The 26724-nt window shown below is 42.7% G+C and overlaps 2 protein-coding genes and 18 non-coding genes across 21 annotated transcripts; 10 read left to right on the forward strand and 10 right to left on the reverse strand.

Moving 5' to 3' along the window:
• Positions 1-145: 145 nt before the first annotated feature.
• LOC146642846 (lymphocyte function-associated antigen 3-like) lies at positions 146-8189 on the reverse strand. 2 transcript variants are annotated; one of them, XM_085398529.1, is made up of 11 exons: positions 7911-8188; positions 7195-7356; positions 6987-7112; positions 6702-6862; positions 6512-6620; positions 6317-6415; positions 3962-3982; positions 3359-3379; positions 3164-3190; positions 3010-3066; positions 146-2609 (listed from the first exon to the last, which is right to left on the reverse strand). In XM_085398529.1, the coding sequence occupies exons 1-11, from the start codon at positions 7987-7989 to the stop codon at positions 2584-2586; spliced, it is 888 nt and encodes a 295-aa protein (XP_085254655.1). In that variant the 5' UTR covers positions 7990-8188; the 3' UTR covers positions 146-2583. The 2 variants fall into 2 exon arrangements, with proteins under 2 accessions (XP_085254655.1, XP_085254656.1); XM_085398530.1 differs by lacking the exons at positions 146-2609; positions 3010-3066; positions 3164-3190; positions 3359-3379; positions 3962-3982 and adding an exon at positions 3991-5944 and having other exon boundaries at positions 7911-8189.
• Positions 8190-10513: 2324 nt separating this feature from the next.
• On the forward strand, positions 10514-12378 carry LOC146642847 (uncharacterized). Its single transcript, XM_085398520.1, has 4 exons — positions 10514-10880; positions 10984-11049; positions 11182-11262; positions 11687-12378. The coding sequence occupies exons 1-4, from the start codon at positions 10551-10553 to the stop codon at positions 12047-12049; spliced, it is 840 nt and encodes a 279-aa protein (XP_085254646.1). The 5' UTR covers positions 10514-10550; the 3' UTR covers positions 12050-12378.
• A 1468-nt stretch (positions 12379-13846) lies between these two features.
• Positions 13847-13965, reverse strand: LOC146642848 (5S ribosomal RNA). The gene has a single exon (XR_014909830.1). It is a non-coding gene; the product is annotated as a 5S ribosomal RNA (ribosomal RNA).
• Positions 13966-14325: 360 nt separating this feature from the next.
• Positions 14326-14444, forward strand: LOC146642849 (5S ribosomal RNA). The gene has a single exon (XR_014909808.1). It is a non-coding gene; the product is annotated as a 5S ribosomal RNA (ribosomal RNA).
• Positions 14445-15290: 846 nt separating this feature from the next.
• LOC146642850 (5S ribosomal RNA) lies at positions 15291-15409 on the reverse strand. Its single transcript, XR_014909855.1, has one exon. It is a non-coding gene; the product is annotated as a 5S ribosomal RNA (ribosomal RNA).
• Positions 15410-15770: 361 nt separating this feature from the next.
• LOC146642851 (5S ribosomal RNA) lies at positions 15771-15889 on the forward strand. Its single transcript, XR_014909824.1, has one exon. It is a non-coding gene; the product is annotated as a 5S ribosomal RNA (ribosomal RNA).
• An 846-nt stretch (positions 15890-16735) lies between these two features.
• LOC146642852 (5S ribosomal RNA) lies at positions 16736-16854 on the reverse strand. Its single transcript, XR_014909856.1, has one exon. It is a non-coding gene; the product is annotated as a 5S ribosomal RNA (ribosomal RNA).
• A 361-nt stretch (positions 16855-17215) lies between these two features.
• Positions 17216-17334, forward strand: LOC146642853 (5S ribosomal RNA). The gene has a single exon (XR_014909825.1). It is a non-coding gene; the product is annotated as a 5S ribosomal RNA (ribosomal RNA).
• Positions 17335-18180: 846 nt separating this feature from the next.
• On the reverse strand, positions 18181-18299 carry LOC146642854 (5S ribosomal RNA). The gene has a single exon (XR_014909857.1). It is a non-coding gene; the product is annotated as a 5S ribosomal RNA (ribosomal RNA).
• Positions 18300-18659: 360 nt separating this feature from the next.
• Positions 18660-18778, forward strand: LOC146642855 (5S ribosomal RNA). The gene has a single exon (XR_014909809.1). It is a non-coding gene; the product is annotated as a 5S ribosomal RNA (ribosomal RNA).
• Positions 18779-19624: 846 nt separating this feature from the next.
• LOC146642856 (5S ribosomal RNA) lies at positions 19625-19743 on the reverse strand. The gene has a single exon (XR_014909858.1). It is a non-coding gene; the product is annotated as a 5S ribosomal RNA (ribosomal RNA).
• A 361-nt stretch (positions 19744-20104) lies between these two features.
• LOC146642857 (5S ribosomal RNA) lies at positions 20105-20223 on the forward strand. The gene has a single exon (XR_014909826.1). It is a non-coding gene; the product is annotated as a 5S ribosomal RNA (ribosomal RNA).
• An 846-nt stretch (positions 20224-21069) lies between these two features.
• Positions 21070-21188, reverse strand: LOC146642858 (5S ribosomal RNA). Its single transcript, XR_014909859.1, has one exon. It is a non-coding gene; the product is annotated as a 5S ribosomal RNA (ribosomal RNA).
• Positions 21189-21548: 360 nt separating this feature from the next.
• LOC146642859 (5S ribosomal RNA) lies at positions 21549-21667 on the forward strand. Its single transcript, XR_014909810.1, has one exon. It is a non-coding gene; the product is annotated as a 5S ribosomal RNA (ribosomal RNA).
• An 846-nt stretch (positions 21668-22513) lies between these two features.
• Positions 22514-22632, reverse strand: LOC146642860 (5S ribosomal RNA). Its single transcript, XR_014909860.1, has one exon. It is a non-coding gene; the product is annotated as a 5S ribosomal RNA (ribosomal RNA).
• Positions 22633-22993: 361 nt separating this feature from the next.
• On the forward strand, positions 22994-23112 carry LOC146642861 (5S ribosomal RNA). The gene has a single exon (XR_014909827.1). It is a non-coding gene; the product is annotated as a 5S ribosomal RNA (ribosomal RNA).
• Positions 23113-23958: 846 nt separating this feature from the next.
• Positions 23959-24077, reverse strand: LOC146642862 (5S ribosomal RNA). Its single transcript, XR_014909861.1, has one exon. It is a non-coding gene; the product is annotated as a 5S ribosomal RNA (ribosomal RNA).
• A 361-nt stretch (positions 24078-24438) lies between these two features.
• LOC146642863 (5S ribosomal RNA) lies at positions 24439-24557 on the forward strand. The gene has a single exon (XR_014909811.1). It is a non-coding gene; the product is annotated as a 5S ribosomal RNA (ribosomal RNA).
• An 846-nt stretch (positions 24558-25403) lies between these two features.
• LOC146642864 (5S ribosomal RNA) lies at positions 25404-25522 on the reverse strand. The gene has a single exon (XR_014909862.1). It is a non-coding gene; the product is annotated as a 5S ribosomal RNA (ribosomal RNA).
• A 361-nt stretch (positions 25523-25883) lies between these two features.
• Positions 25884-26002, forward strand: LOC146642865 (5S ribosomal RNA). The gene has a single exon (XR_014909829.1). It is a non-coding gene; the product is annotated as a 5S ribosomal RNA (ribosomal RNA).
• The last annotated feature ends 722 nt before the right edge of the window (positions 26003-26724 follow it).

Genomic DNA, 26724 nt, shown 5'->3' on the forward strand with positions numbered 1-26724 from the left:
ACGTTAATGCTGTGAAGAACATATAAACTAACCCAGATCCACATCACCTTTTGGATTCAGAGATTCATTTCTTGCATGGTATAGAGGAAATGATCAGAACTGCCAGAAGTGTACAGAGTGATGCATACATGTAAACACTGCAACCTGCATTTTTGTAGGTTTTATTAAACATAGTTCATAAAAACAACACATATATATTTACATTATTTGAGTCCTCAGACACTGAACCACAATAAATACAAATCCAAGGGAATAAAAACAAATATTAGTGCTTGTTGTATGAAGCAATGTGGAAACTTTAGTGTATCTGGAGATTGCTAAAGACCGATGGCAGCAGCACTGCAGCTCATACCTGACTTTCAGCTCGCTACTTGTGCCTGACAAAAGTCTAACGCTACAGCTACAGAACATCCTCTGCACACACAGTAGGTTTGAATGAGACAAAAAAAAAAAAACTGTAACAAAAATAATTCACTGTAACAGAGAAGACAAGCCAAATAAGATCTATGTTCGAAGATGAATTAATAGAAATAATAAGACACGTAAATAAAAAACCTGCAACTTTGTCCAAGCACACATATGCATTAACTGTACAAAGCATTGACTGTTGTTTGACCCTGCGGCCCAAACCAAACAATGGCGTCCCTTTTGCCCCCAGAAGCTGCCAGTTTAACATCCTCCCCTCCACACTGCGAGGCTGCACCACACCTGGCTCTTATTATAAATCATCCCCCAGCGTACCTCTTTAACGTGGTCGACGTGCCATTCGGTGTCAGGTATGCAGTCAATCACAGGAAATGGCACTTTGCTGAGTTTCCTGCTATTGTTTAAAAAGATTTTTGCCTCTATGGAAAATCTTGGAGATCTGCTTTAAGCTTGACTCCTGTCACATCTCATTCAAGTTACCTTTTTACATCTAACTACATCTGTAGTGTTTTTAATAGTAAAAGCTAGTAATTAAAATACTTCAGCAGCTTTAAGCAGGACAGAAAACAAAACAATACTTTCATGTCAGATTAAACATCGGATTAAAGTGAACATGAAACACTACATTTATAAAGGCTGATTTACACTGTGGAGCCCTACTCTAATCTGTCATCCTGAAACGTCAGATCAGCCCCACCAACTGTGACTTAACAATCCAAGATGGCGGAAGTGAATGTAAACAGCAGTAAAAACGTAAAACTTATAATCTGGACTGCCACTGCTGTGATTTCACAGATGAATCCTATAATCATACTCACAGCACTGAACAGGCTCTATCCACGAAGGGGCCACAGCTGTGTTCTTAATAAGCACCCCCCCCCGAATGGTTGCATCCTGCTAAGAATCAAAATGAACCCGGTTTCTCTGGTTTTCCCAAATTTCCTACTGGAATGCAAGATTGCTGAGGTAACTGGAAAATGGCTTTAGTATATGTGAACTACTGAGTGACAGAACTGTTTTACAACAACAGTTACAAATATAACTATTTTTCTTACCAATGCACATGGAAATCCTGACGTCCATCAGCATGTCCACAGAGGAAAAAGTCTCCATGTTACGCTCTCCTTCACTTATATTAGGGTTTTGATTTTCCCCACTTCTAGTATGAAGTAATGCACTGACATCATCATCTCACTCACTCCAACGAGTGCAGCAACTTTCCCTCTGATGTTCCTGTTCTACACATCACTCTGTTCCCCCTGCAGAATCTCAGGATTCCTGATGTGTTTGAGATGGGCATGTAGTAACTTATGTTGTAAACTGGTTGGGCGTGTTTGAGGAAAGAAAGACTGTTTTACTGCATAAAACAACGCTGATCACATCCTCTGAACATCTGCTCTGCCAGCTGATTGTGTGCCGTCTGTCTGCATCCAACCAAAGGAGGAAAAATCAAAGACAACGGGGACAGTGTCAGACTGAAGCTTCTCGTCCTTGTAAATCACTAGTCCACCTAACTCCAACAAGCTCTGCTCATTTATAAAGTGCTCTACAAACCCGAACAATACGGCTAACTGGTGGAGTCCCATATTTCAGTGCAGCTAGCCAATAATGAACGACCACTTCGTGCTGAAGAGACAGAGAGTGAAAGGGGACAATACATCCTTGGTACTTTAACATAAAACTCACTACAACATAAACTAATGTAAGTCTATTAGCACCAACCAACCACATAACATCACTTTCCATACTGGCACAAGATGGCACTAAAAACCTTATACACATATTATTATTAAATCCAGCTTCATAGCCATTTTTTAAAAGTGGGACTCGATGCTGTAAATCAGCCTTTATACATGTAGCACTTCCTGTCCGCTTTAAATGTGTTCACAGTAACAATGCATGGCACACGAAGAACAAAGCGGAGTCTTCTTCTGATGGAAATGACTTCAAAATATTACATGATTCATTCATTTCAAGTCTCTAGACAAATTAAAACAACAACCAAGTAAAACTCGTTTTACTGGTGTGTGGTTTGGAGCCTCCCCCGGCGAACGTCCATTGTACGTCTGCACTTCTTGACATTCTTAAACATTTTCAGTTTCTGTTTGGATCTTTCAGATCATCTCAGTTTCCGCCTGACCCGTCCTTACTTGATGTTTAGCCGTTGGTCATTGGCGTCTCCTCTGACAGATTTCAAAAAGAAGACAAAGAAGAAAAAAGTTACACACAGCTGTTAAAACCCTGAAGGCCTTATAAATATGGCCAAAGTTTTAAATTAAATTAAACGCCGATTCAGGTGCCCGCAACTCTCAGCTCTGTATCATGTGACTAAACCATACATTTGTGAGAGGAGGACGAAAAGATGAAAGGTGGCTCACATGGAGCAGAAAAGGAAGTGAGAAAGGAAATGAACTGAGGGACAGTATATGATGAATAAGTATTTTTAAAGCTGTGAGTCAGTCGAAGCAGCTTCCACAGAGTCCAAGATCAAACCACAGAGCTGGAGATATGCTAAACACGTCCTTTATAAACTCTATACCCAGAGCGATTTACTGCTGTTTAAGTAGTTTGAGACAGTTTTACCTTCAGTTTGTTCATCGTTTCGTTGTTGAGCAGTGGTGCCGTTAGCTGCAGGAGCTCCTGTTATTTTAATGACAGAAATATACACATCAGCTTTTTAATCCCACACAAAGCCCCACTGTGAACATAAAAAATACAATTTTGGGCTGAAACTTACTCTGATGTTCATCACTCCTCCAGAAATCTGAAGTGGATGAAAAACCCCAAAAACAAAACATAAAGAACAATGACATTAACAAGAAACAGCACACAGAAGAACCACGGGTGTTTCTGAGTTCTACTTTCTAATAGACACTGATTTAAAAAAAAAAAAAAAAAAAAAAAAAAGGGCTATAAATGATTTGTTACTGACCTCCTTCCCACGGCATGGACTCTGCAGAGAGAATTACAGCAAAGGACAGTTAAAGACACCAGTTTTTGTTTTATTGTTCGTGGTCATCACTGAGCTGCCAACACTTTGATATTTATATCATAAAAAAGGACAATATTTTCTTTACGATGCTGTTATTATGCTGCATTTCACTGCCTGATCAGAGAATCTGATTTTGAACTAAAAATACATCCACGTTCACTAAAACGCTGCAGCATTTCTTGAAGCCAGTCAGTTCTGTTAAAGCTTCAGCTGTGATGGTTTCAACATTAGAGCTGAAACTGAAGAGAAATGCTCCTTCAGTCACGTTCTGAGATCATTTATGTACAACACAAACTGTTTGCACGTCTCTCCATGTTGTTCGTGTTACCAAGATCCACCACGGGCACGTGGTTTGTAAAACTAACGCTCCAGTCTAAAGATGAATCACATGTCATGTATTCTTAAACTGACTGAAAATATCAGATAGCATTCACAACTAATTCACCATTTTAAAATAGAGAGTAACTGACAAAGCAAATCAAGTAAATGTTTACTTTTCAGCTTCAGATTTGTTTAGGAAGCACTTTGTTTTAGACTTCTTACCTTTTTCAAAAAACCACATTCCTGGAAGAAATCAAAAGAAAATTACAACATTAGATTAGCGATCCACCAGAAATGAAACTCAAATACAACCTCAAATAGACTTAAACGAAAAACCCTTATTCTGAAAGTTCTGGGACAAACCCTACACTCACTAGCGACTTAATTTGTTACTCGCTAATATCGGGTTGAATCCCCTTTTGCCAAATGCACTAATTAATCAATCACCAGCAAATGTGAGCCCCTCTTTAAAATCAGAGGTTTTGACGGTGTGTCGGTCTGGAGCATTCAGGTGTCTTCCACCTGAACAAATTCACTCCAGTCAGACGTGAAATTCCAAAAAACCAAAGAGCTACATCTCAGACTCTACTGGTCTCAATTAGCAAAACACTGAACGCGTGTGTGTTGTTTGTATGAAAGTGTCTTCATTCTAAATGAACATGGCAGCGGGGATTAGGTTTGTAAAACTGCATCTGAATAAACCACAAGACATCAGAAAAACATACTTTGGATGGTTGGACTGAAGTGGACATGTTCGGCCATTAAGCACAGCACCACATTTGGTGAAAATTAAGCAAAGCAGATCAGCACACAAACCTCAACTGTCATCACGATAGTGGAAGAGTGATGGTTTGAGGTGGTTTTGTAGCCACATGATCTGGGTACCTTGTGGTTATCGAGTCGACAATGAACTCCTCTGTATACCAAAGTATTCTAGAGTCAAATGTGAGGCCATCTGTTGCCTTCAAAACTGTCTGAAAATTTTAATGGCACAAATTCAACAAGTTGCTGGAAACATTCAAGCATAATTTGGTTGTGAGAGGTTATTTGACTTGCTGTTATCTTCAGCTGGAAGCAGTCTGAGCACTGACAACAATGAGACATTTAGACACATAGAGCTCTGAAAACTTGAAAATCCAAGTAGATTACCAGCTTGTGAAAGACTCATCTGGCACCAATAACCACATCAAAGTCACTTTAGTCACCTTTCTTTCTCATTCAGCAGCCACCTTTGCCATATGTGTATATATAACGAGCAGCTGAGGAGGTGAACATGTGTATATGCTTTGTTTAAGCTCGATGCCAGCAATGCGTTTAAATAAATTACTACAGAGCATCTTTCCTAACATGTTGCATTAGCTTGTCTTTTAACAGCAAGCTGTAAGCATTAGCAAGCTGAGGAGACTGTTGTAGTTTTGAATTACATTGAGGTTCATTTCATGGTCAAGGTCATTTTTTAAAATATTCTGCTGGAATCTGAGTAGGGATGGGTACCGGTATCTGGTGCCATTATGGCATAAATGGTAGTAACCAGACCGAAAAGCAGCGCACATTTTGGTGCTTTATTTCTGTGCTTTTTTCCCCCCTGAGCTGTGATACACTTCAGATTCTAGCCAATCGTTTTACGTTTCCGAGGATAGTAGGCGGGGCCAGGTACGTACGTTCTTTTAGAGCAGAGCTACAGATTAAAAATGCCCAAGGCGAAGCTGTCAAAGTCTGGCTGTACTTCACAGCAAAAGATGCAAACTCAGCAGCAACAAGTGCTTTAAGCTGATACTGTGATACTGTCAAAGGAGGTAACTCCTCGAATCCGATGAAACACCTGGCGACGCATAGCGTTTTTTTAAAAGCCCAGAAATGCGCCGTATTTGATAGCTTGCTGCGAGACCTCACACCGAGCACATCTACTGCGGGTGTGGTGCCTGTTATCGGACCCGGAGTTAGCAACATCCCCTAAGAACCCGAAGAGGAGAGTCCTGGCCCCTAGCCCTGCCAGTGTAGCAGAAATGATGAGGATGATGATGCAGCAGCAGCCGTTCTTCTCTGCGTGAGTAGCTTAATGTTGTTCGTGTGTAATTTACGTTGAGTAGGCTAACCACGTTATTACATTAATGCATGTAAAGTGAACTAGCAAACATCATCATAGCTACATGCGGCTGTCTTCTTGTTTGATGGCAGATACTCCCTTCACCCTGGCCAAAAAGGCTAAAATGACCAAAGAAAAAGTGGGAAACAGTTAAACATGAGAGGTTTTTGGACAAAGTTTGTGTTTTTTCCATTGTTTAAGCTTCCAGCCAAGAGTGATACCATATATGCCCCATAGCTGCAGAAAAGGCTAACATTGTTATCTTTTTACAAAAAAAAAAAAACAGCTGAACATGAGAGGTTTTTGGACAAAGTTTGTGTTCTCCATTCTTTAAGCACCAGCACCGTTTCAAAAGTACTGGTTTGGTACTGGTATCGGATAAAACCTAAACACTACCCACCCCTACATCTGAGCCTATGAGTTTGGGGGACAGGGGGAATCACAATACTGAATATCAATATGCTGATAAAAGACTGTATTTATTTTGTCACCTGTTTTCCATTTATGAAAGGCAACCAGCAGTGTGACGACAACCAGCAGCACGATGAGCACTGTAAGTCCCATGTAAATGTTTGGACCTCCTCCAGGTGCTGTAAAATAATGACAGCAGCAGTAAGTGGCTTTTCAACGTTGATGACCTGTAACATTAATAAGTTTGAAAGGAGTGTTTTACAGAAATAACTCACGAGATATCACAGAGAATGAGTCTGAAGAGATGGTGATCGGTTCACTTCTCTCCCGGCTGATTGGGTTTTCTATCTCACAGCTCAACTCATAACTGATTGAACTGTTCGCCTGGAAATGCAGTGAAATTGTTAATATAATTGAAACCACAGAGAAGAAGTCTTCGCACCTTCTAAAGTCTACTTAAAATACCTTATGAACAGTATATTGTTTCCCAGATGAAACATGCTTCCCAGTATCATCTGACATCCACGTGTAGCTGACTGGAGTGGCTCTGGCTGTGGTTCCTTCACAGATCAACTCACATTTGCTCTCATCACAGGATTTGTTAACACTGGGTACAGGGACGGGAGCTGTTGTTAGAAAAGGAAACAGGAAAATTCATCATGTGATTCACTTTCATTAGTTTTGATGTAACATACTAAACACTTTCAGTTTTACTTGATAAGCTGAACACAGTTTGATTTATCCACTTACAGAGGACGACGAGGCTAACTGGAGTGAGTCGCCTGTTGTTGATCTCGGGTGTGTAGCTGTTGCTGTCATTATGTAACAGACCGCTGATCGTCATCACACCAGTGGAAGTGTCCAGGTGGCCACGATCTTCAAACATATATGATACTGTTACCTTTAACTCATCACTGATAATCAAAGATGGGACCACTGCACCACTAACACAGCTTACCACGAAACTGACGATAGCCTGTTGCATTCGTATCTCCTGTCTCCCACTCCATGGCTTTGTTAGAACCTTCTTTCCATGAGATTTGTGTGATGGGGCCAGACACAGAGTTGGCAGGTGGTTTTAGGACAGCTTCTCCTCCCACTTTTCCATAGACTGTAGTATCTGCCCAGATAAATGATCAGATTAAAAACTTTAAAGTTTCTATTAGTGACTGGTCACATATTCAATAATGAAGATCAAACTGTTCTTTAGGAAAAAGTGACTAATTCTTTAAAGTAGTGTGAAAGTTTCATTCTGAATAAAGCTAAACTGCACACATACAACACGTTTCTATAAAAGTGCTTTGGCATTTCAAACATGCATCGTGCTGCTGTGTCACGCCGCTGTCTGTCTCATTGTATGCTAACTAATCCTGACTTATTTATCACCTGTTGTTTGACACATGCTGTTACAGCTGTAGCTTCCAGTTCACCTCCTCTATTCTGGAGTCCATAAGGACTCAGTCCTGGTGTGCTAGCTTTTGTTGACTGTAAGAAACTGGCTGAAAACACTATGTGAACGCCGGTTTGCACTGGGTGGGGTCACAAACAGGGAAAATCACTAAACTACGATTCAGCTTTCATAAAAACACCCACCCACTCCGCAAAAACACAATTTTCACTATGTGCTACAAAACGAGCTGCTTTAAGGATCCTTCAAGAGGACAGCAGACTTACCCGCATGTACTGAAGGAGACACGGCAGCTAGGACACACAAACAGCCGAGCGACACGATTAGCGTCTCTGAAGGCCACATCTTCGTCACTTAAACGGTCGTAAACAACGAAAACTCCAGGCTGGAAGTACCGAGAAACATGCCAGATAAACTCAAAGTCAAAAACTAAACGCACAGTAGTTCAGACGAGCTAGCATAAACACCGAACAGCGCAGGGCGGAAAAAAACGATGAAATGAAAGCAGGGTGGGAGTCCCCACCGGAACCCGGACATGCCTCTGTAACTAACACCCAAACGTGGTTATCCGGTTGTTCAGTCTGACGTCACTAGCCGTGTCTGGGCCTAAACTCCGCTGCAGGTCCATATATCAAACGATCACTGTGGCATTACTGAGAGTTGAAAAACTGTCTAAAGTCTTTCATCTTTAATAAAATGATCAGCGTTCTGCTCTACCAGGTGTAACAATTGAGTTTAACATCCAGGCATCCATGAAAACCGAATTTATGACATTTAACGAGTTAGAAGTTAGCAGGGAGTTAGCTCGCTAGCTTCTATCTAAATACAATATAGCATGTCCTGACTGCGGGGTTTTGGAAACAAATTAAAACGTGCAGCTCTGCTATCACTTCCAGCATAAATGACGACAGAAAACTAAACAGCAGTGACGTTTGTAGGGTTACTGAAGTTGGGCTAGCTGGTATATAATGATGTGCTACGTGACCACTAGCGACACAGCTATGTTAGCATAATATAAACAAGCTAACCTTTTTTCCACTGATAAAAGTTAACGTGAGTGTTCTCGGTGGTCAGGAACAAATGTAATCGCATGGCAGGATGCTGTAAAAGGACCAAACTTCAGCCAGGAGAACAACTGAGATAATCCATCCACAATACGAGGTTAGTCATTCATATACTGCTGCATGGGCTGGGCTGTAGTTACATCCTAGGGTTTTAAAAACTGAGCTTAAATAAATGATTAGCGGTAATAAAAGCCGAGGGAGGTCAACAGGGATCACTGACTGTTTTAGGAGCTTTCTGAGATCAAATAGAAGAAAATACAAAACATTAAACATGTTAACAACACAAAAGCCATATTAAACGCAGACTACTTTAGACCCGGAAGTAGGATTCGTCGCGTCATCACTGAACAACCGGATATTGTTGGATAATCACCATAAAGCGTTTGATACCAATAAAACTAACTTTAAACGAGGTTAAGCAAAGTTAAAGTACTTTTTAGAAAGTAAATGGAAAGTTAAAAAAAACAAAAAAACAAACGTAGTTTTTCTCCCCCTGGCGACAATAATGTGTTACTGCAACCTAAGAAAAAGCTCCCCTCAATCTTATTTACGTCTTCAGAGATATGCATCCTGTGGTTATGAGATAAAAACTCATATTGCAGCACACTTACTAGTGACCACCATTTCTCATACCCATGTGTGGACACTCCAGTCAACTCTGATAAAGAGGAGTAATGCTTCCCTTTGCTGTACTACAGGTATTTGTTTTTTAATCTTAGTCTTATTAAATTCAGAAAAGTGCTTTATTTAAATTACAGCATTCACTTTATTTACTTTGACTGTTGATTGTACAATATAAATGCTCTTTTGTGTCCCAGTAACCACTGAAATTAAAGTTAAAATAACTTCCCAAATAAATGGCAAAAGACATTTCATTTCATATAAGTAAAGAAGAATTAACAGTGAACCGAAAGACAAACAGTAAATCTTAAAAATGCTGTCAAAAGTCAAATGAAAATATAACCAAGTAGATTGCACCCAAAAGAGTTTTCAAATAGTTTTTTCTTTCAATGTTTTAGGTTCTAGTGGTTATCACAAACACAATGAAATCCCTATGTGGTTCCTACCTGTTTTAATGAATCCTGGTGATAAAGAAAGGAGCTTTTCAAAAGGATGAAACTGAAACAGACTACACACGTTTCCTGAAAGAGTGGACACTGTAGTAATTATTTTAATCCTTTTGAAATATAACAGAGGGACTAGGGTGAAAATCAATATTTAACCACATTTCAGTGGTTGAGCTGTCAGTTTGTCCATTATTAGCAGTGTAAACTTGTCACACACACTGACTGGGAGCCCCTGTCAGAGAAAAGTGAAGGTATCACAAAGCTTCCTGCAGTATTTCCATCTGATCCTTAACCTCCTAAGACCCGAACTCTTCCATGGCATGTATTTTTAATTTGTCTTTGATATTTGGGCTGATTGGGACCTCATGAATGTAAAAACAAAGAATCACCAGATTTTTTTTTACCCAATATTTGTTTCTAAGAAAAATACCGTAAGAGCCACATATGAAGACATTCATTTTAAATTTTGATAAAACAGAAGCAGTATAATGTCCTCGCAAGGGGATATCAGGCCCTTGTGGAGCTAAATTTAATATTTTGGTCTAGACAACCCAAAATGTGATTTATTTTAATAAATTAAAATACTTTAAACAAAACACAATCACATAATAATAATAATAATAATAATAATAATAATAATAATAATAATAATAATAATAATTTTAAAAAAACAGCGCGTATCGATGTTGATGACGCTAGACGTAGATCGAATGCTGATTGGTTGAAACACTGAGTTGACCCGGGAAAGAGAAAAGCTTCACGGAAGTGGACAAAAATGCAGGCGCTCGAAAGTTTCGAGGAACAGTTAGCTCAACAAATTGTGTTACACCACAACCTTTATGACCCTGGACACAAGTATTACAAGAACCCGCACGTTAGCATCAAGTCGTGGCAAGAAATAGCAGCCGCCCTCCAGACAGAGCCGGACAAATGCCGCGAGAAGTGGAAGCAACTTCGGGACAGGTATGTTCGGGCCAAGAAAAAGTTCAACAGCAAAAGCAGCCAGCCAGCGAGACCAGCGAGAACCCCTCCGCTGCTGAAGTCCCTGTCGTGGCTGGACGGGTACGTGAAACACAGGAATGCCGTGACGAGGTACACAATAGAGGTACGAGACGCAATAACTTCCAGCTGTGCAGAAAAACAAATAAATAAAAATAAACAAACTATAAGAAGGTTTGGGTTTTTTACAGTTCATGTGTCCTTAATAGAGTCCCGAAGACTTCTCATCCTCCCCCGCAGGGCCGGCCCAGGTGCTGGAAGACATGGCTAACCCTGTAAGTGTTCCTGTTTGTGTGTGATGTTTTGATGCCCTTCACCTGTATGTTTAGCTATGTACAGTCATAGCGGAAGTGTTTGGTGGTGTTACTGAATCTCAGTATTTTTACACTGGTGCTTTTTTCCTTTAGTATCCCGATAAATCCCAGAGTTCAGCTGCAGCATCCCCTGGACCGTCACCACACAACAGCAGCCAGGGAGGCGAAATACAAGTAAGAGCTTTTACAGGACTAGCCTGACTGGCACAGACATGTGTGGTTCATCTATTATGCTATTTTAAATATATTTGTTATAGCACTGTGTATAATCAGATGACAAAAACTTGGTTGCTTATAAACACTTAACAGAACCATATTTACATATGGAAAAAATGGGAATATACACATACACAAATGGAGAATGTAACATTACATTGACAAGGTGATGATGAAATAAACATAATATATGTGGAAATTAAAAGAATTATTTTTTGGAAAAAGTTATTAATAATTGCCTCATGTCAGATATGTTTCTGCAAATTCATCTTCACCCACTGAGGAGGAGATGTGGTCCATACAATGCAGTCATTATGGTAAGGTTAATAACTGCTTGATGATGCTTCCTTGACTAGTAATTTCCCATTCTGTTTCGTTGCAGTTGATGGAGTCGACTCTGCCGAGCCCCTCCAGGTCCGAGGGCAGCCCGACGCGGCGCTGCATCACCCCGACCCCACAAAGCCGGCCTAATAAAAGGAAGGAACACGATGAGGACCACGCCACCACCTCCATAAAAGACCTGCTAACGGACTGCTCCAAAATGGCAGCATTACGTGACATGTGTGCTGTGCAAGGGGATGAGCTGGACGAATCGCACTACTTTGGAATCGTGGTCGCAAAGGGGCTGCGGACATTGCCGGACAAAATGCGGGCAGATGCCATGGCACAGGTGATGGCGCTGTTGAGCAACTTCCGTCAACAAGCTTTCGAGCTGCAAACAACAAATGACAACAAGAAAACCTGATGACACGTCTTTGTTGTTCTTTTTTTTCATCCATTCTTACGCGTTGTTCTTAATATCATAAAATCTTTGCTTCCATCTTCTGCTTTTGTCTGTGAGGCTCGTAGAGAGAAGCTGAGAGTTTCTCTGACAGCATGCTCTGAAGTGTGCGCTCGCTACACTGTTGCTGACAGTTTCAGGACATTTTTATAGTTGTCAAGTGTTTAGTTTATACGTGTGCACATACATCCGCCAAGTCCCACAATAGCCTTATTACAAAAATACAGGAATTAGTATAGCACAAATGTATATATTATATGTTTATATTAAATATGTAGTGTATATTTATAAAATCTTTGAACTTTTATTTATAATTATGTGCTTTGTTTGTCTGGTACACTAGAAGACTGACTTTGATTTAGGAACTAATACTGTGACGATGATGAGAAGCAAGACAAGAGTTACCAGGATGTCGCAGCTCTTTGTAGTTTGCATAGACAACGGGAAAGAGCACTGTTACTACACTGTACACACCATAACACTGGCAAGTGTATCTTGATCATGGTCACTGGTGTTTTGCCACAGCGCCAGTCCGATAATAGCTGACTGCTCTGGCCCAACAAGTCGTCTTTAATGTCGAGACTTTGTTGAATGTACGTTTAAAGCCTAATGAAAATCAGGGTAGTATTGCTCGTATAAAGAAATTAGCTTCCCACTTTTCCTTTCAAGAAACTACAGAAAACAATTTGTTTACTGCAAAATTTTTAAATTTGAAACAGCCCGATTTCTTAGTAATTAGAGCAGTAATTTAACATGTGCACATCTCTGTGAAATTGCTAATGATTTATGTCTCATAATGTGAGAGCTAGCAGACAGCTGTTAGAAAAAGGAGAACAATGCACAGCTTATTTCTTTCTTTTTTTTTAAATCTGAAAAAGCCACAGGAACAGTTCAATTCCATTCATAAACCTATTGTTAATAGTGTGATTACATATCCTAAATTAATAGCAAAATACTGTTCTGCCTTTTACAATGAACTGTTCAAATCCAGCCAGTCATCTACATATAATGTAATGAATATTAAGATTTGTAGGAATCACTCAGCTGAATGGAAGAGTAGATGTGATGCTTTTCTCACTCTGGGAGAAACAAGAATAGCCATTTTGAAACTGAAGTCCCTAAAACTTCTTGTTTTAAAGTCTCGAATTATTACAGTTATTAGATATCGGTGTCGTTTCTGGATTCTGTTGTTTGAGACTACAAAGTCAAGTTTGCAGTTAAAACCCATGAGGCCTGCTGTTAAAATAGCTTTATTAAGCTGGTTTTGGTCTTGCAGTAGTCTGGATAGTAGCGTCACGGCCATACCAGCCTGTTCTCATCTGATCTCTGAAGCTGAGCAGGGGCGGTCCTGCATAGTAGCGTCACCTTCACCTTGCTCCGTGTTAGAAACTCCATGCTATCGTGTTCCCTGCTCAGGGTAGCACACTGATGCGCATTTATTCAGTACTCTTCGGGACCGCAGTCGGCAGCCAATAAGAGTTCAAACTGGTTGCACATGGGTGTCAGGCTGACACTGCGCCCGCTGCAAACTACAAGGTTAACAAGTTCGTCTCGACTGAGGCCAGACGGACTAGCCACAGAGATTTTGTACATTTACAGAATAAATAAGTTTGTGTATTTCCTAAATATTTGGTTGTTGTTGTTTTTTTGTTTTGCACAAAAGCGAAATGCAATGAGGAGCGTTGTCATGAAGCTTTTCCTGAAGCTGCCTCCACTGAGTGAGCAGCGGCGCCCTCTGCAGTTTGTGTGTGGAAGTGCAAAAGCTTACAGCACCTGGTATTCCCAGGCGGTCTCCCATCCAAGTACTGACCAGGCCCTACCCTGCTTAGCTTCCGAGATCAGACGAGATCGGGCGTGTTCAGGGTGGTATGGCCGTAAGCGAGAGAAGCCCGCTATAAAAGACCTTTTATACTTGGCAAATGTCACGCACTTTAAAATATAGTATTGTGCTAAGCTTCACATGTTACAGGGAAAACATGCAAACCTTTTTTGCGAACTGCAGCTTCAACGCTGAGCTGCAAAAATGCTTTTCCCGCGGTAACGTCACCATAATAACACATGTTCGTTTCTCACAGCACAGTGTTAAAGTGACACAGAGCACACAGTGTGTTAGGACCATTTGGAAGTGCAACATTTTTGTGCTTTGGACAATTCAACTTATATACAGGACATTAAAAAAACGTAAGCATGACTGTGTCATCACAGCATGTATAAAGAGGCTGTTTGTGAAGCAGTCTCTCGCTTACGGCCACGCCACCCTGAACACGCCCGATCTCGTCTGATCTCGGAAGCCAAGCTGGGTCGGGCCTGGTCAGTACTTGGATGGGAGACCGCCTGGGAATACCAGGTGCCGTAAGCTTTTGCACTTCAACACACAAATGACAGTTTAAATGTTGAAACGGATGTGAGGCACTCTTTAAGCTCATTTTCCAATAGGATGGTTAGTGAGTCTTGCGCAAAGAGCTCTTCCGCTCATGTAGTAATGTCAAATTCTTCAAGCGTTACATCAATATCACTGTACATGCACAGAGCACCTGTAGATGTTTTTGTGCAAAGACTCACAATTGTTTATGACGTGAATATTGCAGCATTAAGTATGCATTATAACTGTGTTGTCATGTGCAGCTATTAAAAAAAGTAGAAACTAATCAATATCCTTCACTCTAAATTGTTTTTTAAATCCCAATAAATGGGTTACAGTATCTACATGAACCCCGTTGTCGAGGAAGCCTCTCACTTATGGCCATACCAGCCTGTTCTCATCTGATCTCTGAAGCTGAGCAGGGGCGGTCCTGCATAGTAGCGTCACCTTCACCTTGCTCCGTGTTAGAAACTCCATGCTATCGTGTTCCCTGCTCAGGGTAGCACACTGATGCGCATTTATTCAGTACTCTTCGGGACCGCAGTCGGCAGCCAATAAGAGTTCAAACTGGTTGCACATGGGTGTCAGGCTGACACTGCGCCCGCTGCAAACTACAAGGTTAACAAGTTCGTCTCGACTGAGGCCAGACGGACTAGCCACAGAGATTTTGTACATTTACAGAATAAATAAGTTTGTGTATTTCCTAAATATTTGGTTGTTGTTGTTTTTTTGTTTTGCACAAAAGCGAAATGCAATGAGGAGCGTTGTCATGAAGCTTTTCCTGAAGCTGCCTCCACTGAGTGAGCAGCGGCGCCCTCTGCAGTTTGTGTGTGGAAGTGCAAAAGCTTACAGCACCTGGTATTCCCAGGCGGTCTCCCATCCAAGTACTGACCAGGCCCGACCCTGCTTAGCTTCCGAGATCAGACGAGATCGGGCGTGTTCAGGGTGGTATGGCCGTAAGCGAGAGAAGCCCGCTATAAAAGACCTTTTATACTTGGCAAATGTCACGCACTTTAAAATATAGTATTGTGCTAAGCTTCACATGTTACAGGGAAAACATGCAAACCTTTTTTGCGAACTGCAGCTTCAACGCTGAGCTGCAAAAATGCTTTTCCCGCGGTAACGTCACCATAATAACACATGTTCGTTTCTCACAGCACAGTGTTAAAGTGACACAGAGCACACAGTGTGTTAGGACCATTTGGAAGTGCAACATTTTTGTGCTTTGGACAATTCAACTTATATACAGGACATTAAAAAAAACGTAAGCATGACTGTGTCATCACAGCATGTATAAAGAGGCTGTTTGTGAAGCAGTCTCTCGCTTACGGCCACGCCACCCTGAACACGCCCGATCTCGTCTGATCTCGGAAGCCAAGCTAGGTCGGGCCTGGTCAGTACTTGGATGGGAGACCGCCTGGGAATACCAGGTGCCGTAAGCTTTTGCACTTCAACACACAAATGACAGTTTAAATGTTGAAACGGATGTGAGGCACTCTTTAAGCTCATTTTCCAATAGGATGGTTAGTGAGTCTTGCGCAAAGAGCTCTTCCGCTCATGTAGTAATGTCAAATTCTTCAAGCGTTACATCAATATCACTGTACATGCACAGAGCACCTGTAGATGTTTTTGTGCAAAGACTCACAATTGTTTATGACGTGAATATTGCAGCATTAAGTATGCATTATAACTGTGTTGTCATGTGCAGCTATTAAAAAAAGTAGAAACTAATCAATATCCTTCACTCTAAATTGTTTTTTAAATCCCAATAAATGGGTTACAGTATGTACATGAACCCCGTTGTCGAGGAAGCCTCTCACTTATGGCCATACCAGCCTGTTCTCATCTGATCTCTGAAGCTGAGCAGGGGCGGTCCTGCATAGTAGCGTCACCTTCACCTTGCTCCGTGTTAGAAACTCCATGCTATCGTGTTCCCTGCTCAGGGTAGCACACTGATGCGCATTTATTCAGTACTCTTCGGGACCGCAGTCGGCAGCCAATAAGAGTTCAAACTGGTTGCACATGGGTGTCAGGCTGACACTGCGCCCGCTGCAAACTACAAGGTTAACAAGTTCGTCTCGACTGAGGCCAGACGGACTAGCCACAGAGATTTTGTACATTTACAGAATAAATAAGTTTGTGTATTTCCTAAATATTTGGTTGTTGTTGTTTTTTTGTTTTGCACAAAAGCGAAATGCAATGAGGAGCGTTGTCATGAAGCTTTTCCTGAAGCTGCCTCCACTGAGTGAGCAGCGGCGCCCTCTGCAGTTTGTGTGTGGAAGTGCAAAAGCTTACAGCACCTGGTATTCCCAGGCGGTCTCCCATCCAAGTACTGACCAGGCCCGACCCTGCTTAGCTTCCGAGATCAGACGAGATCGGGCGTGTTCAGGGTGGTATGGCCGTAAGCGAGAGAAGCCCGCTATAAAAGACCTTTTATACTTGGCAAATGTCACGCACTTTAAAATATAGTATTGTGCTAAGCTTCACATGTTACAGGGAAAACATGCAAACCTTTTTTGCGAACTGCAGCTTCAACGCTGAGCTGCAAAAATGCTTTTCCCGCGGTAACGTCACCATAATAACACATGTTCGTTTCTCACAGCACAGTGTTAAAGTGACACAGAGCACACAGTGTGTTAGGACCATTTGGAAGTGCAACATTTTTGTGCTTTGGACAATTCAACTTATATACAGGACATTAAAAAAAACGTAAGCATGACTGTGTCATCACAGCATGTATAAAGAGGCTGTTTGTGAAGCAGTCTCTCGCTTACGGCCACGCCACCCTGAACACGCCCGATCTCGTCTGATCTCGGAAGCCAAGCTAGGTCGGGCCTGGTCAGTACTTGGATGGGAGACCGCCTGGGAATACCAGGTGCCGTAAGCTTTTGCACTTCAACACACAAATGACAGTTTAAATGTTGAAACGGATGTGAGGCACTCTTTAAGCTCATTTTCCAATAGGATGGTTAGTGAGTCTTGCGCAAAGAGCTCTTCCGCTCATGTAGTAATGTCAAATTCTTCAAGCGTTACATCAATATCACTGTACATGCACAGAGCACCTGTAGATGTTTTTGTGCAAAGACTCACAATTGTTTATGACGTGAATATTGCAGCATTAAGTATGCATTATAACTGTGTTGTCATGTGCAGCTATTAAAAAAAGTAGAAACTAATCAATATCCTTCACTCTAAATTGTTTTTTAAATCCCAATAAATGGGTTACAGTATGTACATGAACCCCGTTGTCGAGGAAGCCTCTCACTTATGGCCATACCAGCCTGTTCTCATCTGATCTCTGAAGCTGAGCAGGGGCGGTCCTGCATAGTAGCGTCACCTTCACCTTGCTCCGTGTTAGAAACTCCATGCTATCGTGTTCCCTGCTCAGGGTAGCACACTGATGCGCATTTATTCAGTACTCTTCGGGACCGCAGTCGGCAGCCAATAAGAGTTCAAACTGGTTGCACATGGGTGTCAGGCTGACACTGCGCCCGCTGCAAACTACAAGGTTAACAAGTTCGTCTCGACTGAGGCCAGACGGACTAGCCACAGAGATTTTGTACATTTACAGAATAAATAAGTTTGTGTATTTCCTAAATATTTGGTTGTTGTTGTTTTTTTGTTTTGCACAAAAGCGAAATGCAATGAGGAGCGTTGTCATGAAGCTTTTCCTGAAGCTGCCTCCACTGAGTGAGCAGCGGCGCCCTCTGCAGTTTGTGTGTGGAAGTGCAAAAGCTTACAGCACCTGGTATTCCCAGGCGGTCTCCCATCCAAGTACTGACCAGGCCCGACCCTGCTTAGCTTCCGAGATCAGACGAGATCGGGCGTGTTCAGGGTGGTATGGCCGTAAGCGAGAGAAGCCCGCTATAAAAGACCTTTTATACTTGGCAAATGTCACGCACTTTAAAATATAGTATTGTGCTAAGCTTCACATGTTACAGGGAAAACATGCAAACCTTTTTTGCGAACTGCAGCTTCAACGCTGAGCTGCAAAAATGCTTTTCCCGCGGTAACGTCACCATAATAACACATGTTCGTTTCTCACAGCACAGTGTTAAAGTGACACAGAGCACACAGTGTGTTAGGACCATTTGGAAGTGCAACATTTTTGTGCTTTGGACAATTCAACTTATATACAGGACATTAAAAAAACGTAAGCATGACTGTGTCATCACAGCATGTATAAAGAGGCTGTTTGTGAAGCAGTCTCTCGCTTACGGCCACGCCACCCTGAACACGCCCGATCTCGTCTGATCTCGGAAGCCAAGCTGGGTCGGGCCTGGTCAGTACTTGGATGGGAGACCGCCTGGGAATACCAGGTGCCGTAAGCTTTTGCACTTCAACACACAAATGACAGTTTAAATGTTGAAACGGATGTGAGGCACTCTTTAAGCTCATTTTCCAATAGGATGGTTAGTGAGTCTTGCGCAAAGAGCTCTTCCGCTCATGTAGTAATGTCAAATTCTTCAAGCGTTACATCAATATCACTGTACATGCACAGAGCACCTGTAGATGTTTTTGTGCAAAGACTCACAATTGTTTATGACGTGAATATTGCAGCATTAAGTATGCATTATAACTGTGTTGTCATGTGCAGCTATTAAAAAAAGTAGAAACTAATCAATATCCTTCACTCTAAATTGTTTTTTAAATCCCAATAAATGGGTTACAGTATCTACATGAACCCCGTTGTCGAGGAAGCCTCTCACTTATGGCCATACCAGCCTGTTCTCATCTGATCTCTGAAGCTGAGCAGGGGCGGTCCTGCATAGTAGCGTCACCTTCACCTTGCTCCGTGTTAGAAACTCCATGCTATCGTGTTCCCTGCTCAGGGTAGCACACTGATGCGCATTTATTCAGTACTCTTCGGGACCGCAGTCGGCAGCCAATAAGAGTTCAAACTGGTTGCACATGGGTGTCAGGCTGACACTGCGCCCGCTGCAAACTACAAGGTTAACAAGTTCGTCTCGACTGAGGCCAGACGGACTAGCCACAGAGATTTTGTACATTTACAGAATAAATAAGTTTGTGTATTTCCTAAATATTTGGTTGTTGTTGTTTTTTTGTTTTGCACAAAAGCGAAATGCAATGAGGAGCGTTGTCATGAAGCTTTTCCTGAAGCTGCCTCCACTGAGTGAGCAGCGGCGCCCTCTGCAGTTTGTGTGTGGAAGTGCAAAAGCTTACAGCACCTGGTATTCCCAGGCGGTCTCCCATCCAAGTACTGACCAGGCCCGACCCTGCTTAGCTTCCGAGATCAGACGAGATCGGGCGTGTTCAGGGTGGTATGGCCGTAAGCGAGAGAAGCCCGCTATAAAAGACCTTTTATACTTGGCAAATGTCACGCACTTTAAAATATAGTATTGTGCTAAGCTTCACATGTTACAGGGAAAACATGCAAACCTTTTTTGCGAACTGCAGCTTCAACGCTGAGCTGCAAAAATGCTTTTCCCGCGGTAACGTCACCATAATAACACATGTTCGTTTCTCACAGCACAGTGTTAAAGTGACACAGAGCACACAGTGTGTTAGGACCATTTGGAAGTGCAACATTTTTGTGCTTTGGACAATTCAACTTATATACAGGACATTAAAAAAAACGTAAGCATGACTGTGTCATCACAGCATGTATAAAGAGGCTGTTTGTGAAGCAGTCTCTCGCTTACGGCCACGCCACCCTGAACACGCCCGATCTCGTCTGATCTCGGAAGCCAAGCTAGGTCGGGCCTGGTCAGTACTTGGATGGGAGACCGCCTGGGAATACCAGGTGCCGTAAGCTTTTGCACTTCAACACACAAATGACAGTTTAAATGTTGAAACGGATGTGAGGCACTCTTTAAGCTCATTTTCCAATAGGATGGTTAGTGAGTCTTGCGCAAAGAGCTCTTCCGCTCATGTAGTAATGTCAAATTCTTCAAGCGTTACATCAATATCACTGTACATGCACAGAGCACCTGTAGATGTTTTTGTGCAAAGACTCACAATTGTTTATGACGTGAATATTGCAGCATTAAGTATGCATTATAACTGTGTTGTCATGTGCAGCTATTAAAAAAAGTAGAAACTAATCAATATCCTTCACTCTAAATTGTTTTTTAAATCCCAATAAATGGGTTACAGTATGTACATGAACCCCGTTGTCGAGGAAGCCTCTCACTTATGGCCATACCAGCCTGTTCTCATCTGATCTCTGAAGCTGAGCAGGGGCGGTCCTGCATAGTAGCGTCACCTTCACCTTGCTCCGTGTTAGAAACTCCATGCTATCGTGTTCCCTGCTCAGGGTAGCACACTGATGCGCATTTATTCAGTACTCTTCGGGACCGCAGTCGGCAGCCAATAAGAGTTCAAACTGGTTGCACATGGGTGTCAGGCTGACACTGCGCCCGCTGCAAACTACAAGGTTAACAAGTTCGTCTCGACTGAGGCCAGACGGACTAGCCACAGAGATTTTGTACATTTACAGAATAAATAAGTTTGTGTATTTCCTAAATATTTGGTTGTTGTTGTTTTTTTGTTTTGCACAAAAGCGAAATGCAATGAGGAGCGTTGTCATGAAGCTTTTCCTGAAGCTGCCTCCACTGAGTGAGCAGCGGCGCCCTCTGCAGTTTGTGTGTGGAAGTGCAAAAGCTTACAGCACCTGGTATTCCCAGGCGGTCTCCCATCCAAGTACTGACCAGGCCCGACCCTGCTTAGCTTCCGAGATCAGACGAGATCGGGCGTGTTCAGGGTGGTATGGCCGTAAGCGAGAGAAGCCCGCTATAAAAGACCTTTTATACTTGGCAAATGTCACGCACTTTAAAATATAGTATTGTGCTAAGCTTCACATGTTACAGGGAAAACATGCAAACCTTTTTTGCGAACTGCAGCTTCAACGCTGAGCTGCAAAAATGCTTTTCCCGCGGTAACGTCACCATAATAACACATGTTCGTTTCTCACAGCACAGTGTTAAAGTGACACAGAGCACACAGTGTGTTAGGACCATTTGGAAGTGCAACATTTTTGTGCTTTGGACAATTCAACTTATATACAGGACATTAAAAAAACGTAAGCATGACTGTGTCATCACAGCATGTATAAAGAGGCTGTTTGTGAAGCAGTCTCTCGCTTACGGCCACGCCACCCTGAACACGCCCGATCTCGTCTGATCTCGGAAGCCAAGCTGGGTCGGGCCTGGTCAGTACTTGGATGGGAGACCGCCTGGGAATACCAGGTGCCGTAAGCTTTTGCACTTCAACACACAAATGACAGTTTAAATGTTGAAACGGATGTGAGGCACTCTTTAAGCTCATTTTCCAATAGGATGGTTAGTGAGTCTTGCGCAAAGAGCTCTTCCGCTCATGTAGTAATGTCAAATTCTTCAAGCGTTACATCAATATCACTGTACATGCACAGAGCACCTGTAGATGTTTTTGTGCAAAGACTCACAATTGTTTATGACGTGAATATTGCAGCATTAAGTATGCATTATAACTGTGTTGTCATGTGCAGCTATTAAAAAAAGTAGAAACTAATCAATATCCTTCACTCTAAATTGTTTTTTAAATCCCAATAAATGGGTTACAGTATCTACATGAACCCCGTTGTCGAGGAAGCCTCTCACTTATGGCCATACCAGCCTGTTCTCATCTGATCTCTGAAGCTGAGCAGGGGCGGTCCTGCATAGTAGCGTCACCTTCACCTTGCTCCGTGTTAGAAACTCCATGCTATCGTGTTCCCTGCTCAGGGTAGCACACTGATGCGCATTTATTCAGTACTCTTCGGGACCGCAGTCGGCAGCCAATAAGAGTTCAAACTGGTTGCACATGGGTGTCAGGCTGACACTGCGCCCGCTGCAAACTACAAGGTTAACAAGTTCGTCTCGACTGAGGCCAGACGGACTAGCCACAGAGATTTTGTACATTTACAGAATAAATAAGTTTGTGTATTTCCTAAATATTTGGTTGTTGTTGTTTTTTTGTTTTGCACAAAAGCGAAATGCAATGAGGAGCGTTGTCATGAAGCTTTTCCTGAAGCTGCCTCCACTGAGTGAGCAGCGGCGCCCTCTGCAGTTTGTGTGTGGAAGTGCAAAAGCTTACAGCACCTGGTATTCCCAGGCGGTCTCCCATCCAAGTACTGACCAGGCCCGACCCTGCTTAGCTTCCGAGATCAGACGAGATCGGGCGTGTTCAGGGTGGTATGGCCGTAAGCGAGAGAAGCCCGCTATAAAAGACCTTTTATACTTGGCAAATGTCACGCACTTTAAAATATAGTATTGTGCTAAGCTTCACATGTTACAGGGAAAACATGCAAACCTTTTTTGCGAACTGCAGCTTCAACGCTGAGCTGCAAAAATGCTTTTCCCGCGGTAACGTCACCATAATAACACATGTTCGTTTCTCACAGCACAGTGTTAAAGTGACACAGAGCACACAGTGTGTTAGGACCATTTGGAAGTGCAACATTTTTGTGCTTTGGACAATTCAACTTATATACAGGACATTAAAAAAAACGTAAGCATGACTGTGTCATCACAGCATGTATAAAGAGGCTGTTTGTGAAGCAGTCTCTCGCTTACGGCCACGCCACCCTGAACACGCCCGATCTCGTCTGATCTCGGAAGCCAAGCTAGGTCGGGCCTGGTCAGTACTTGGATGGGAGACCGCCTGGGAATACCAGGTGCCGTAAGCTTTTGCACTTCAACACACAAATGACAGTTTAAATGTTGAAACGGATGTGAGGCACTCTTTAAGCTCATTTTCCAATAGGATGGTTAGTGAGTCTTGCGCAAAGAGCTCTTCCGCTCATGTAGTAATGTCAAATTCTTCAAGCGTTACATCAATATCACTGTACATGCACAGAGCACCTGTAGATGTTTTTGTGCAAAGACTCACAATTGTTTATGACGTGAATATTGCAGCATTAAGTATGCATTATAACTGTGTTGTCATGTGCAGCTATTAAAAAAAGTAGAAACTAATCAATATCCTTCACTCTAAATTGTTTTTTAAATCCCAATAAATGGGTTACAGTATGTACATGAACCCCGTTGTCGAGGAAGCCTCTCACTTATGGCCATACCAGCCTGTTCTCATCTGATCTCTGAAGCTGAGCAGGGGCGGTCCTGCATAGTAGCGTCACCTTCACCTTGCTCCGTGTTAGAAACTCCATGCTATCGTGTTCCCTGCTCAGGGTAGCACACTGATGCGCATTTATTCAGTACTCTTCGGGACCGCAGTCGGCAGCCAATAAGAGTTCAAACTGGTTGCACATGGGTGTCAGGCTGACACTGCGCCCGCTGCAAACTACAAGGTTAACAAGTTCGTCTCGACTGAGGCCAGACGGACTAGCCACAGAGATTTTGTACATTTACAGAATAAATAAGTTTGTGTATTTCCTAAATATTTGGTTGTTGTTGTTTTTTTGTTTTGCACAAAAGCGAAATGCAATGAGGAGCGTTGTCATGAAGCTTTTCCTGAAGCTGCCTCCACTGAGTGAGCAGCGGCGCCCTCTGCAGTTTGTGTGTGGAAGTGCAAAAGCTTACAGCACCTGGTATTCCCAGGCGGTCTCCCATCCAAGTACTGACCAGGCCCGACCCTGCTTAGCTTCCGAGATCAGACGAGATCGGGCGTGTTCAGGGTGGTATGGCCGTAAGCGAGAGAAGCCCGCTATAAAAGACCTTTTATACTTGGCAAATGTCACGCACTTTAAAATATAGTATTGTGCTAAGCTTCACATGTTACAGGGAAAACATGCAAACCTTTTTTGCGAACTGCAGCTTCAACGCTGAGCTGCAAAAATGCTTTTCCCGCGGTAACGTCACCATAATAACACATGTTCGTTTCTCACAGCACAGTGTTAAAGTGACACAGAGCACACAGTGTGTTAGGACCATTTGGAAGTGCAACATTTTTGTGCTTTGGACAATTCAACTTATATACAGGACATTAAAAAAAACGTAAGCATGACTGTGTCATCACAGCATGTATAAAGAGGCTGTTTGTGAAGCAGTCTCTCGCTTACGGCCACGCCACCCTGAACACGCCCGATCTCGTCTGATCTCGGAAGCCAAGCTGGGTCGGGCCTGGTCAGTACTTGGATGGGAGACCGCCTGGGAATACCAGGTGCCGTAAGCTTTTGCACTTCAACACACAAATGACAGTTTAAATGTTGAAACGGATGTGAGGCACTCTTTAAGCTCATTTTCCAATAGGATGGTTAGTGAGTCTTGCGCAAAGAGCTCTTCCGCTCATGTAGTAATGTCAAATTCTTCAAGCGTTACATCAATATCACTGTACATGCACAGAGCACCTGTAGATGTTTTTGTGCAAAGACTCACAATTGTTTATGACGTGAATATTGCAGCATTAAGTATGCATTATAACTGTGTTGTCATGTGCAGCTATTAAAAAAAGTAGAAACTAATCAATATCCTTCACTCTAAATTGTTTTTTAAATCCCAATAAATGGGTTACAGTATCTACATGAACCCCGTTGTCGAGGAAGCCTCTCACTTATGGCCATACCAGCCTGTTCTCATCTGATCTCTGAAGCTGAGCAGGGGCGGTCCTGCATAGTAGCGTCACCTTCACCTTGCTCCGTGTTAGAAACTCCATGCTATCGTGTTCCCTGCTCAGGGTAGCACACTGATGCGCATTTATTCAGTACTCTTCGGGACCGCAGTCGGCAGCCAATAAGAGTTCAAACTGGTTGCACATGGGTGTCAGGCTGACACTGCGCCCGCTGCAAACTACAAGGTTAACAAGTTCGTCTCGACTGAGGCCAGACGGACTAGCCACAGAGATTTTGTACATTTACAGAATAAATAAGTTTGTGTATTTCCTAAATATTTGGTTGTTGTTGTTTTTTTGTTTTGCACAAAAGCGAAATGCAATGAGGAGCGTTGTCATGAAGCTTTTCCTGAAGCTGCCTCCACTGAGTGAGCAGCGGCGCCCTCTGCAGTTTGTGTGTGGAAGTGCAAAAGCTTACAGCACCTGGTATTCCCAGGCGGTCTCCCATCCAAGTACTGACCAGGCCCGACCCTGCTTAGCTTCCGAGATCAGACGAGATCGGGCGTGTTCAGGGTGGTATGGCCGTAAGCGAGAGAAGCCCGCTATAAAAGACCTTTTATACTTGGCAAATGTCACGCACTTTAAAATATAGTATTGTGCTAAGCTTCACATGTTACAGGGAAAACATGCAAACCTTTTTTGCGAACTGCAGCTTCAACGCTGAGCTGCAAAAATGCTTTTCCCGCGGTAACGTCACCATAATAACACATGTTCGTTTCTCACAGCACAGTGTTAAAGTGACACAGAGCACACAGTGTGTTAGGACCATTTGGAAGTGCAACATTTTTGTGCTTTGGACAATTCAACTTATATACAGGACATTAAAAAAAACGTAAGCATGACTGTGTCATCACAGCATGTATAAAGAGGCTGTTTGTGAAGCAGTCTCTCGCTTACGGCCACGCCACCCTGAACACGCCCGATCTCGTCTGATCTCGGAAGCCAAGCTAGGTCGGGCCTGGTCAGTACTTGGATGGGAGACCGCCTGGGAATACCAGGTGCCGTAAGCTTTTGCACTTCAACACACAAATGACAGTTTAAATGTTGAAACGGATGTGAGGCACTCTTTAAGCTCATTTTCCAATAGGATGGTTAGTGAGTCTTGCGCAAAGAGCTCTTCCGCTCATGTAGTAATGTCAAATTCTTCAAGCGTTACATCAATATCACTGTACATGCACAGAGCACCTGTAGATGTTTTTGTGCAAAGACTCACAATTGTTTATGACGTGAATATTGCAGCATTAAGTATGCATTATAACTGTGTTGTCATGTGCAGCTATTAAAAAAAGTAGAAACTAATCAATATCCTTCACTCTAAATTGTTTTTTAAATCCCAATAAATGGGTTACAGTATGTACATGAACCCCGTTGTCGAGGAAGCCTCTCACTTATGGCCATACCAGCCTGTTCTCATCTGATCTCTGAAGCTGAGCAGGGGCGGTCCTGCATAGTAGCGTCACCTTCACCTTGCTCCGTGTTAGAAACTCCATGCTATCGTGTTCCCTGCTCAGGGTAGCACACTGATGCGCATTTATTCAGTACTCTTCGGGACCGCAGTCGGCAGCCAATAAGAGTTCAAACTGGTTGCACATGGGTGTCAGGCTGACACTGCGCCCGCTGCAAACTACAAGGTTAACAAGTTCGTCTCGACTGAGGCCAGACGGACTAGCCACAGAGATTTTGTACATTTACAGAATAAATAAGTTTGTGTATTTCCTAAATATTTGGTTGT

Source organism: Rhamphochromis longiceps, linkage group LG23 (genome assembly GCF_057381845.1).
Source record: "Rhamphochromis longiceps isolate RC_006_pf linkage group LG23, R_longiceps_female_GT1.1, whole genome shotgun sequence".
NCBI classification, from domain to species: domain Eukaryota; kingdom Metazoa; phylum Chordata; class Actinopteri; order Cichliformes; family Cichlidae; genus Rhamphochromis; species Rhamphochromis longiceps.

Excerpts from the sequence above, each read along its gene's own strand:
- LOC146642847 (XM_085398520.1), top strand. The coding sequence starts at position 10,551 with ATGCAGGCGCTCGAAAGTTTCGAGGAACAGTTAGCTCAACAAATTGTG. Across the intron at positions 11,050-11,181 it reads TGGAAGACATGGCTAACCCT|TATCCCGATAAATCCCAGAG; the intron begins GTAAGTGTTCCT and ends TTTTTCCTTTAG. Across the intron at positions 11,263-11,686 it reads GCCAGGGAGGCGAAATACAA|TTGATGGAGTCGACTCTGCC; the intron begins GTAAGAGCTTTT and ends GTTTCGTTGCAG.
- LOC146642846 (XM_085398529.1), bottom strand. The coding sequence starts at position 7,989 with ATGTGGCCTTCAGAGACGCTAATCGTGTCGCTCGGCTGTTTGTGTGTC. Across the intron at positions 7,113-7,194 it reads AGGCTATCGTCAGTTTCGTG|ATCGTGGCCACCTGGACACT; the intron begins GTAAGCTGTGTT and ends ATATGTTTGAAG. Across the intron at positions 2,610-3,009 it reads AAACGATGAACAAACTGAAG|AGGAGACGCCAATGACCAAC; the intron begins GTAAAACTGTCT and ends GAAATCTGTCAG.